At 35.9% G+C, this 12,559-nt stretch overlaps 1 protein-coding gene across 1 annotated transcript in view; it reads left to right on the top strand.

Annotated features, from left to right (window-relative positions):
• PRKAR2A (protein kinase cAMP-dependent type II regulatory subunit alpha) overlaps nt 1–12,559 on the top strand; it is a 74,193-nt gene that overhangs the window by 39,936 nt on the left and 21,698 nt on the right. Inside the window, exons 3-4 of the mRNA XM_062585297.1 lie at nt 8,571–8,623; nt 10,173–10,256. Coding sequence (XP_062441281.1) covers nt 8,571–8,623; nt 10,173–10,256 — 137 coding nt within the window. The remainder of the gene's footprint in view (nt 1–8,570; nt 8,624–10,172; nt 10,257–12,559) is intronic.

The raw sequence follows: 12,559 nt of genomic DNA, 5'->3' as shown, positions 1-12,559 counted from the left end.
GGAAATGCCTCCTAAAGCTTTGACATCCTTCATGCTGTCATGATAGATGTCAGAAGCTGTAGAAAATTTTCCTTGCTGAATGTCTGTTCTGTTCTTTCCTTGCATTGCTCTAAGACGCAAGTATTTCAGTGCACTTGTTCTAAGGTGCTGATGGTTCTTCTAAAATGCGATGTGCCTTATTGCAGGTTTAGCAGTCTGTGCATTAGAATTGCAAGTATAAAGGCAAATTATGGTCTGAAAATTTAAAAAGCTCCCTATTTCTAGAATAGAAAAATAATTAGACTGCTTTGTTTCTCAGCTAGATTGTACTGTTATCTACTGTTGTATGTAAGATGCACACTAATTTTTTTAAGGTTTATATTTGAGCCATTTGTTGGAACTTGCAGAATTTTGAAGCATAGAACATGTAAGCCTAAATGTAAAGTTCAACATTCGACATGTTCTTTTTAGCTGAGGTAAAGTATTATTTGTTTGTATCAGGCACGTTGATATTTTTGGTGCTTAGTTGTTGGTTTTATCTGCATCAGTTGGATAACATTTAGAAATGCTATAAGATTTATGTAAGTGGCTAAAACTCAGAAGATATTAAAGCAGAAGGCTTACTTATACAATTGTAAGGCTGGGTGCTCTGAAATAGTAGTAGCATCATGTTTTCCAGGAGACCTTTTTTTATGGATGACTATCTCATCGGTAAGGCTCTCTTAGAAGGCTTGAACAAGGTCAGCAGCATGTTTATCCATTTCAGTCTTCTGATTTCCTCTTAACTTGCAAGAATAAAGCTCTCTTCGTTTGAATTCTTGGGCTATTCCACACAGAACTGTAATGCCTAACTAAACTACTCTGCTGCTGTTTTAAGATTTCATTTAAATGTAATATAGGGAATTGTGTGTGTGTGGTGAGTTTTTTGTTTTGTTTTTCTTTCTTTCTTTCTTTCTTTTTTAATTTTGGTTCTGTGTAGGTGCTTATGGGCAGTGTTTTGCCATCCTAGCTACCGTATCAAGTATACCATAACAACGTTACCATATCAGAACTGTGAACTCCTGTGGTATTGCCTCATGGAAAGCTTTGTTGTGTGTATTCAGTCCTCTGCCATGATGAAAAGCTTTTTGCTGTTTTTATTTTTTATGCAGACTCACCTCTTACTGCAACATTCAAAATGAATTAATGTTTAGTGGGATACTGGGCTCTATTGTTACAAATAGAGACATGAAAGCCCAAAGTGCAGGAGTCCTATTTGAGGCTTTGATAGCAGATGACCGCTGTGTAATCATGCGGTCTTGTGCCTTGGCTTCTTCAGCTGTACAAAAGAGAGACTGCTTGCAGAGTGTTATGTTTTATCTACAAAGTGCTTTCATGATAAAAGTATAAATTGTACGGCTTCAGATTACAAAAAATTGCAGTTTATGAATGTTGTAGAATTAGTGAAGTGCATATACAAACATGCAGTTAGAGGATCTGGAAGGGTTTTATTCAGTTAGTTTGCTAGTGTTTTATTCTACTAAACAAAATAGCTTTTTTTAATTTATTTTTTTATTATTACTGTTCTTCAGTGCATGACTTCTGGGAGATTGGGAGATGACCTTTTAACTCCTTGTGAGCATATTAAATTAAGGATAAGCTGAAGCACATGCATAACTCATATAAAGATATTAAGCAAAAGCTGTGTCGCTGAATAATTCAACAGACAACTCAATGCAGTTGGTATTGGTCAGAATTCTTTTGCAAATGATAAACAAGTGTGTGTTATTTAAAAAAAAAAAAAAAAAAAAAAAAAAAAAAAAGCTATAGCCTAAAAAAATTCTGTCCCCAGTCCTCCACAGGCACAAGTTTTTTAATTGCTCCTGAGTAGGAAGAGGATTTAAATAAAAATACTGGACCTGAAGATGCTCTTCTGAAGGCTCCTTGCAGTTTAGTATGAAGCTTCTTAATTCTTTCTCTTCCGAAAGTTGCTTCTTCCTTTGATAAGAAATGTCTTCCTGTAGCAGATCGCAGGAACAGCCTTCTCAAGCAAGGCAAGCTAAGAGACCATTAGCCCATTATTACTCTTTCTCTGGTGCTGTATACCTCTATGTGGGATGGTCATGGTAGAGCAGCAACACCAATTAACTTGGAGCTGCATCTACCCTTGATACTGTATGTTTCAGGAGAGTTAAAAACCTCCAAAACGAAGTAACACTTACCTAAAAATCATTAGGTTGGAATGTATTGTATCATAACTTAAGGATGCCTTGTTTTTGATTTTAAAATCCAGCTACAGCAATGTTATCTTTAGGTAATGCTTCACTTGTATGTGTATAAAGATGTAATCTTTATACAATCAAGCAACTGTGATTATTTGATTTTAGTTTATTATTCTGGGTCTTTCATCAAGAAATTCCTCATTTAGTGCCAAATGAAATGGAATTTTAGATACTTTACCAAACCTTCCTGTAGTGAAAAAAAACTTAATTTGTGGCTGCCTGGTTTTAGTGATTGTTCTGCTGTAATGCATTTTCTAAGTTGTTATACTTTAATGATAAAGCCTTTTATTTAAGTACTTAAAACTAGATTTTATTCATCTATATGAATGCAGTAAAATATCAGAAATGCATTCAGAATATATAAAAAATGTCAATACAAAAGCTGGTGCCAGCCAGTTCGAATTTTAAAGTGTTTGTTATATTGCCTGTACTTCCATATCGAGGGAGAACAAGTATTTGTAGATGTAGAAATAGGATTTTCTGAAAGGAAGGACTTCTCATAAGAGGTGGCACTTAGGATGGCACATGCAGGCTGCTTTGAACTCTTCACTTAAATGTAGTATGAAGTAGAAGTGTGTGACAATGTGGCAGTACAGTTTTATCACAAGAGCCATTGTCACTGGTGCTGTGGCATTTCTGTCTTGATATGTTGGAAAGAAACTGGAGAAGGCTTGTTTAGATCATTCTACTGGGAAGTACATGATCGTAGTGAGGGAGTGATTATGAAAGATTTCTAAAGTCAAGGATAGCAAGCACTATAATACATTGTTCTTTTTTCTTAAACAGTTACAGTGCCCCAACCGCAATGAACAAAAACATCTATCCAGAATTACATAGATGCAGCTAATCTTGCCTTCAGAGGAAGGTCTGTGGAGTAGATCAGGTCCTTCCAAACTCCATTTTGGGGACCTCTGTTTTATTGCTTTATTAATATTTATAGTGAAAATATCAATATTGTCCAAGTCAGTGGGACATTTTTAAGGTGGATTAGGAGTACAAGTGAACTATATGTTGGCTTTGGGGAAGCCATTTGAACATTTTCACCTTCTCTTTCCCTCAACTACCTGTTGCTGCTTACCTTTTTGGAGTTTTTTTCTTTTTTTAAACAGAATAATTCTGTTGATTTTTTTTGGGTGTCACACCAGAGAGAGTTGAGTTTGCACATCTGAGGTGCATTGAGCTGTTGTATGTGGATGGAAAGAGGTACCTGGGGCAGAAATATTTAAACTGTCTTTATTGCTAAGCACTACTAATTCTCCATTACATATAGTAATGAGGAGCATGGGATACCCTGGACAAAACCCAGATTATATAATGGGAAGCAGTGGGGAAGTGCAGAACAGGCATGTGACCATGTAGAGTTTACTTGGATCTGGACTTGCACCCAGACTGATCAGCCTCCTAGAAACTGAAGAACTGTGGAATGTGCTCTAGACCCATCTCACTGGCTCTGCTGGCATAAGCACATCCTGTAGATGGTAGGTTAAAAGCCTGTTTCTTTTCCTCTTAAAGCTTCTGAAAATTGGAAATTGATTTTCTGTTCCAAAACACTCAGAAGTAAGTACAGTAGGTTTGGAAAGAAGCTTGGTCTGCATGAAGAAGTTTTTATGCTGATGTAACTCTACTATTGGAAATACCGACCTGGTGTGTCACTCTTGTACATAACTTGCACAGCATTCACACTTAGCATTTGCTCAAGTGCAGAGTTGCGTGTGCTGAAAATCCCACATAGGAAAGATGTGATTTCAGAAGTCTCCTTAAAATATTTCCAGACATTTTCTGAAGTTTAGATGGGACATTAAGAAAAGCTGCTTCCTCAGGAGAGTAGTGCCGCACTGGAGCAGATTACTCAGAGAAATGTGGAGTTGCCTCCCTGGGAGGTTTCCAAGACAGCTGGGCAAAGCCATGGCTGCCCTGACCTGCTATTGCCAGTAGCTCTGCTGTGAGGGGTAGGTTGAACTGGATGATCTCCAGAGTTCCCTTCCAATCCATGTTTCTATGAGTTTAAAAAAAATGCTACAAACAGATTTCTTTTGAATAATCTTGTGAGGGTAAGCTTGCCTTGAAATATGCATTTTATTAGGATACTGACATAACTGAAAGGATAATTCAGTCACGTATAAAATAGTGGTGCAAGTATATTTTCATTCCAGCAAAAGGGAAGATTGAATGGCCTTCCATTGAGATTGACTGCATTGTAACCTACAAACAATTAACCTTCCGGATTCTTGAAATTAGGTCCCACAGGCTGCTGTCAGGAGTTTTATATGGTTTAGGGTAGTTATGGGTGTTCTTTTGTATCAGAAAATCAGCGAAACAGCACTGTTTGTGCATAGGCAGCATTGTACATATTGAAGATAGGCATGACATGGAGATCTTGACAGGTAATGCGTTCAGCAGGGCAGACAAGTAATTTACCAATGAAGAAAGGACAAAAATTGAACATATTGGGACTTAAAACAGAGGAAGATGTTGACGTAATGTTGTCCTTTTCTTTGTGTTAGTCATGGTTTAAAATATATAGAAAAATGTTGTTGATTGTAATATATATTTATATGAGTGGGCTATAGAGCTTTCTGTGGGCTTTTCAGCATATCACAATATTAGTTCAAGCTTGAGGTTAGAATTCATCGTTCTTCTATGTCTCTCTCTTCCCCCGTTTCTTTTAACCACCCCACAACAGATGTTATATTAAGTGTCACAGCTCTGCCTGCAAATAAATAAATTCTTGTCAATCAGAGCTGTCAGTTGAAGTCCAAAATGTCTGCTTTGCTACTTCTACCTTGATAAAGAAATTTCTGTAGCAGATTGAAGAAAGAAAAATATAATGGGAGGGCTTTCTGCTTGAAACAGTCTCTGGATAGTATGGGGAGAAGCAATTTTTTTTGCATGTTTCTAGTATGCCCTTTGTCATGTTGAAGTGATTCCCAAACATAAGGGAAGGGTTAAAATCCTACACTGTTTCCTTAGTGGGCTTTATGACATTTTCACCCTTGCTGGGTTACAAGATAAAATAGGGAAGACTTATGTGGGCAAATCTCAACCCAAGCTGTTTGTATTCTCCAGACCAAGGTTCTTCATCAACAAACAAAGAGAACAGATGAGAATATATTGTGAAGTTTTATAGCAATCTTAAAATATGCTTCTAAGTTATTTTATAAAATATGAATATATATTAAATGGGCATTTTAAAATATAATATGATGAGGGTCTGAAAGATGATTTTGCAGCATGTTTCAAAGGTAGACAAATGACAGAACGCTTATGTCCTTTGGAATCTTGTTCGCCATCTATTACACCAAAATCCCACTACCTCTAGTATTGATGCACTGTACTATAGGTTTATTTAGCTCCACTGTCCAGAAGAATCAGCTATCTGCAGGATATAAATTATTGCTAATCCTTGCCCAAATTTAAAGTTGGGTACGAGACTCTTGGTGCCATTGAGAAAGGAATGAACTCGTGTTCCTAGAGTGGCCTTTCCACCAAAGAACTGCACTTAGAAAGGTCGGCTGTTGTATTTGGCAGGAGTCTCATTTTCTTTTCTGATCATAACTTAGTAGCTCATCCTGGAGCAAACATGTCGATACTCCTGTGGCTACATCTCTTATTTCCTGTGATCCTTTGAATGCAATAGACATCTCCTAATACTTGAGGATTTTTTATACAAAGCTATTAACAAGAGAAGACGCTTCTCTTTTATTATGAGATGATCTGGAGTAACCCTGTGTAGAGGAAAGTTTTCAGAGAGTTGTAAAAATGCGGCAATCAAATAACCATTGTTAGTTGGAGAAGTGGCAAGATTTGTTGCCCTGGGTTAAAATTGATCCTCACATTGCAGAGAAATATATTGTTTTTATTGCTACATGTTTTAAGACATGGTTTTGCTCTAGTGCTATTTTTGATCATGGTAATAAAACTTATCTTCCCAAGGAAATCTTGAAAAGAGTTTCCTCGATTCCAAAATATATTCTTAGCAATAGTTTCCTTGCAGTTGAGGAGGGAACAAATCTAAGTTGTGGTTTAATATTGAGAATTGAAATGATGGAACAGTGTAATGAAGCAGAGTGGTCTCTGAATTCAGCTGTGCAGCTTGAATTGACTTAGATACTTTCAGAAGCCTAGGTAAGTATATTTGTAGTACTTACTAGAGTACACAGTATGGGAGTGAACTCCGCATCACTGATAATCAAGAAAAAATTATTGGTAATAAATTACAGATAAACAAGAGTGAAAATCTCCAGTTTCCCCATATTGTATAAATCAAAGAGTCTTTCTTTTAAGATAATGTTCCTGATTAGGAAATCCAAGGCTTTCACAATAGACTTTGAACCTTACTGTAAAAATGAAAGGAGGAAGAAAGCTTTCACACAGAAATGCTAATGTTCTCTTTGTTACTGCTTTTGTATTGAAGATTGAGTGTTTGCCTATCAGTCCAAGTTCTATGCTTTTATACAAATCTGTCTTTCCTTGATGCAGTTTTCTCTTTGGACTATGTGGTGGCCTATACTACTTTTTTTTTTTTTTCAGCTGAGGAAGAATGCTATTTATCCTTTCAAAGTCTCTCTCCAAAAATGTGGGTTGACTGTGCTTTTTTATACAAAAATCATATGTTCATTTGTTGCACTTGCACCATTAATCTGCCAGAAGATGCAGTTTAACATTTGGTTTGTTATATGATGAGCAGTAAATACTCTTTAAATGGCTAATGATTTCACCATGGGTTTTTCATACTGTGATATGATAAATGGATGGCTTGCATTGTATTCCAGTCTCTTTGTCCTCGCCAGAAAGAAAAGAAAGGAAATTGAATATGCTAGGAGAAACTTGCATATTTTAGGCGGCAAAAAAGATGCAAATCTTTCCTAGCAAATTAGGTTAGGCTTATGTGTTTTTACAGCCATTTTGAAAGAGCAGTGACAAGGTCAATACTTCTATATTTTTAAATTTTTTGCAAGCTACTGAATACTAGCCCTTCTAGACTTTTTTAAAGTCTGCTTCTTTTTACTTATACTAAATCCATTCAGTAGTTAGATGTCATTGCAGTGAGCTTCTGGGCATTCTGCCAAGTCTTCAGTATTGTCAGGATACTTGATAAAGTACAAAGAAAAATGCGTGACTGTGTTTGCTTGTAAAATTTTACAAGTGGTTTGTAGTCTCAGAAATAAGACCATCTTTATTAAAGTGAGAGCAAAACTAGATGAAAATAGGACCAACCTGTCTGTAAAGCTGGTTAGAATGCAAAGTTCACTTTGACATGTAGGAACTGCAGATGTCCACGAGTTAGTAAGAAAGTCTCAACTAGAGACTTAGGCTTTTGGCAGCCAAAGGTGTTTGTATTTAATATTGTAAAATCACTGTGTAACAGCTTACCTATGACGACAGGCCTTTTCTGAAGCATTAAAAATGAACAAGTTTTAAATTTTAGAAGCTAATCATTATCCTTACTACTTTTACAATTGCTTCTGTAGGTATAACTTAATTGTTTGGCAGAGCATTGTTCCTTGCTGCTACAGCGTATGCTTTCCATGAAGGTCTCATCCCTTTTAAATAGTCGTTTTCAGTGTAAGTTTCATATCAGAACTTGATGCAACCCTGTCTAACATGCTCTGGGTGACCCTGCTGAGTGGGGAGGCTGGACTAGATGATCTCCAGAGGTCCCTTCCAACCTTACTGATTCTGTGATTCTAAACTGTAGTAAGGTACAGGAGCATATGGGGGAACAGAGACCAACCATTACTTTTGGTCATAGAATATACTACGATCAAGCTGATTGGTCATTTCCTGAGATAATTTCTGTGTAAATATGTGATTTTATGTATTTCTTATATAAAAGGCTATTCTCATTTATACCTCTGACTTGAGGTAGAGTGATTCCTGCACCCCTCCTTGCATGTGCTTTTTTAGTGTGGTTTTTTTCTATATACATTGTACTGTGGAGAATAAGGCAATGTAGCTGCAATATTTACCTCCCTTCTTTATAAAGATGTTTCTAAATGGATCTAAATAGAGATTGTTATGCTTTGAGTAATAATTGAGAGGAAATCTGTGTGCATACCCTGGAGTACTCGATAGGCAATATTACCTGCTGTTGTAAGGCAGGCCTTTTACCTGCGAGTCTGAGAACAGCCCTATCATATATGTTCTGCAAATAGATAGCATTTACGTTTCTGACAATACAGCAATGTAAGAACAGAAGTGATTTTGTTTTTCCTGTAGGAAAATAAAATGAGATAGTAAATCTAGAGGAAAGGAGTTGAAGCTTGATTTAGTTGTTTGATGTTATCATATAATTGCTTCTTTTAACTAATATCCTCTTTTATTCCTAAGTTTGTGCTGAAGCTTTCAATCCAGATGAAGAGGAAGAAGATACAGAACCAAGGGTAAGAATGAGTAAATTGTGTCACACTTGGTTTTTTGTGCAGTCTGATAGGTAGATGTCTGCATGTCATCTTCTATCACTTGTGCATTTTGTTCTGAGAGGTTGTGAGTGGCAACTCGCAAGTGACATTGCTCTTAAATTTTGACTACTCTATTCAATGTACTTATGTAGTCACTATAGCTTTAACATGATTTTATTTTAAAAGTCTTTAGAGCTGTGCTTAAGTCTACCACCTATACAAATACGAATATTTTCCTTTCTTAATTAAACACTCGTTGATACAGTTCCTGGAGCACTGGTATGGCTGTGAAGAGTTAGTTCAGCTTTAACACAGCTGTTTCTTCATGAGTGCTTAAAATTCCTCACATGCTTTTCACTGCCTTTCATGTCAAAGCAATTCTGCCTGCAGAGAGATTACTTGCTGTTCATAAGAGAAATACTTTGCTGAAATATTTTAAGCCTGTAGCCACCTGTTATTGTATTGTCTTTAAATATTGGGAGTTTCAAGGAACTACAATTTGAGATATTATAACTGTATTTCTGTAGAGATGCCTTGATGTGAGGAAATCCTGTAGCCTGGCTGGCGAGGTTCGATGTTTTCTCTAAGGACTTCTGATGTTCGGTTTCCAGGTTCCATCCCAAGGATGCTCATACTTCTGCAATGGATATCTAAGACTAATTTCATTTCTTTTAAAAGAATTTCATAGATAAGATGCAACAAAAAAAAAAAAAAAAAAAAAAAAAAAACTATGAGTGTATTTGATCATTCAGATGTTCTTAAAGCTGGATATATTTATTCCATTGAAAGTCTTAATTTTCCTGACTGCTGATTAGTAAGAGCAAGGTTCCTTTTAGAAGAGAAGTCTAAGATCTGCTCAACTTTGGATAATGAATTTTGAGAAATTCCTAATAATGTAACTGTTTTCCTAATAATTCCAGAAATATAGTTATGTGGCAAATGAGAGGTAATTAATGTTTTTACTTATGTTTTCATAGTTATACCCCCCAACAAGCACATGCATAATATTTCTAGGAAGGAGTGAACTTTGGTTCCTTTAACTTGAGGAGAGGTTTATAATTGACAAGAAGTAAAATCAAATATATATAATATCAAGAAGAAATCTCTCTAGCAGCAAAGTTTTTAAATAATTCTATTGAAAAGAAATTATATTTCTTATATCAGTATATCTGATATATCTGTATACTAACAGTAAGTTTTTTGGAACTAATACAACCAGAGCTTAGAACAAAAACACTTTTTCCCCCGTTTAAAATGCCCAAGCCATGACTATATCTACAGCTGGATTAGAAGAGAGATCCTCTTCTTCCTCATCTCTTTGACTGCATTATTGCCTATGTGTCTGTCAGAACAATTTATCTCTCGTCTTATTTTACTTTTAGTCTGTCTTCAGACAGACTGTTTATGTAAACAAAAACTTAGATACTTGGGAGCTCTTGATTTGTTTTCTGTCTTTTCCTCTGAAGTGAAATTCAGCCTGTAATCATATTTATTTACTGTCATGACAGTTTTGTTTTACTTTGTTTTTAAGGTAGTTCATCCAAAAACTGATGAACAGCGATGCAGACTGCAGGAAGCATGCAAAGATATCCTGCTCTTCAAAAATCTAGATCAGGTAGTATTGCTATAAGGGAATCTTAACTGGATTTGCTGGTTTGTATGTACAGATAATAGTTTGATCTAACAATCCAGACACTGTGCACTGTGATAGTTTATGAATTATTAATTATGCATAGGCTGGCATGTATTTGGAGATCAGAAATCAATGAATAATACAAACAAACATGTCAGACTGTCAGTTACCAGGATTGCCAGATCCCTTTCCCTGCAAAATGTGGTTTTTTTTCTGTTTTCACTAAAGAAAAAATATTTTTTTCTATTACTTGTCTTTCAGTAGTTGCTTCTGGGTACCATTGCACTTGATTTTCTTTTTCATAGGAAATGGTTCATAATTTCACATGTAATTTAAAATGGGAAAAACTTACACAATTCATAATTTTTATGTTGAACTATCTACATTTGCTTGATTTCAGAATGCTATATTTTTATTAAATACCAACCTTTCAGTCAGATTTTTCTAAGAGAATGTAAAAGTGATATTTCTAGGATCTTCCTGTTCTTACTTATCTTATGGATGTGCTGCTGAAGTTAATTACTTTGATTTGATTACTGTTTGCTTCAGCATTAAATTTTAATAATGAATGTCTCCATCACTGGCACTTAGAAATCTTAATTAGTATTATTTTTTTTAATGAGGATCGTAAGATACTTTAGATTGGAATGCACCTTTGCAAGTCATCTACTCCAGTTTCTAAGAGACCATAAAATAAATGCATCTCATCTCTGGTATGTGTTTTTTCCACCCAAAGAGAAATGAATCTACACTATCGGTTGGAACACTATTTTAGTATTATTACAACAAAGAGGAAGAATGAAAGCTGTAACACCAGTAATGGACCCTGCAGCTTTCTGTTCAGTTTTCAAATCATTGAGCTTTGTTTGAGATATGAAAGGATGGATATGGTACTTTATGGTTTCAGATATGTAGCTCAGCTTTCCTGGAAGGCCGGGAAGTTCTCCCAATTCTGGTTGCTCTATAAAGCTCAAGAGACATTGAACTGCATTCCTGAAATTTTTTTTAAAAAGCTTTTGATTGCAGCAGGCTTGAGGAATTGACATAGAGTCAAAAAGTTTTCTTGGAAGCTGTTCTTTCAGACACTGTCCTTTCACTGTTCTGGGATTCCTGATGTTATTAAACCTATTTACTTAAGCCATTTGAAAGGTTCCTTTTGCAAGGAACATGATTATATATAGTAAAAATGAAATATATTTGAGAATATTCAGCAATTCAAGGAGAATGTACAAAATATCAGCATTCATATTGATTAGACCAATCTTTCAGCTTCCAGCAAAGTAACCCAGCAAAAATTAATAACCAGTTTATATTCAAAGGTGACTTTGAAAAACAATTTTGAACTGAGAGAGTGGGCTTGGGATAAGCTTTCTAAGCAACTGGAGCAAGAACTAATGGAAACAGTCTTAACTGCAACTGTTAGTGCTCAGACGTTAAGATAGCACATGGTGAAAAAGATGTCTGCAGTACATATGTTGATTATAGTATGGCGAAGGGCACTGGCAGAGAAGGGAGAGCTTTCTTAATAATGAGTATGAATGGGATATGGAGTTTGCTATTTAGTGGGTATTTTATAGCCATCCTTCCAAACTACTCACATTTTCCAATTACACAGAGGGGTTAAGATGAAATCATTTGGGGTGTGTGGTGGGGAGAGGGTGTGAAAAGAGGCAATGTGCATGGCTGCTGCTTTTGCTTAGTATGTATTGTCTTTTAACAACTGTCAGGAACACCTTCAAATTTAGGCTTAAAATTTGTTTTGTGGCTCCTTACCCCTCTACAGAGTGTCATGTGAAACTATTAAAAAACAAACACAGAAAACACAAAATTATGTTTAACCCTAGAGGGATGACTTGAATGTTCTGGCCAGAATCATCCCCTTTCCGTTGCTTGCATTTACGTGAACTGTGTTGAATTTATGCCCAGTGACTCAATTGCCATGAATTGCCCTTTTAAATGTCTTCACATGCGTGAGTAGTTGCTGTAATACTTGAAATCAAACACTAAGGAGCCAGTGTCTGACTGACCACTTCTAGCAAGGTTCACATTGAACTTTGGACTAAAATCAATACGGATTGTCACAGATTTTAACCATAAAGTTTTGAGCATTCCCAACGGTCAACCTGAATTGTTTTTAAATATAAAGTGCTGGGGGAGCAGATAGCCTCTCCTGTTAAAAGCTGTGTATTGATGTAATGTGTAGGTTCCACAGTGTCTTATAAATGAATTTGCAGAATCTTAATTATGACTGAATTTTGTACTAGGTAAGAGCAATGACTGCTATC

The sequence above is a fragment of the Rhea pennata genome, chromosome 12 (assembly GCF_028389875.1).
Source record: "Rhea pennata isolate bPtePen1 chromosome 12, bPtePen1.pri, whole genome shotgun sequence".
In the NCBI taxonomy this organism is placed as follows: Eukaryota; Metazoa; Chordata; class Aves; order Rheiformes; family Rheidae; genus Rhea; species Rhea pennata.
The sequence above is the reverse complement of the archived record's forward strand: the minus strand, read 5'-3'. Positions and strand labels throughout refer to the sequence as shown.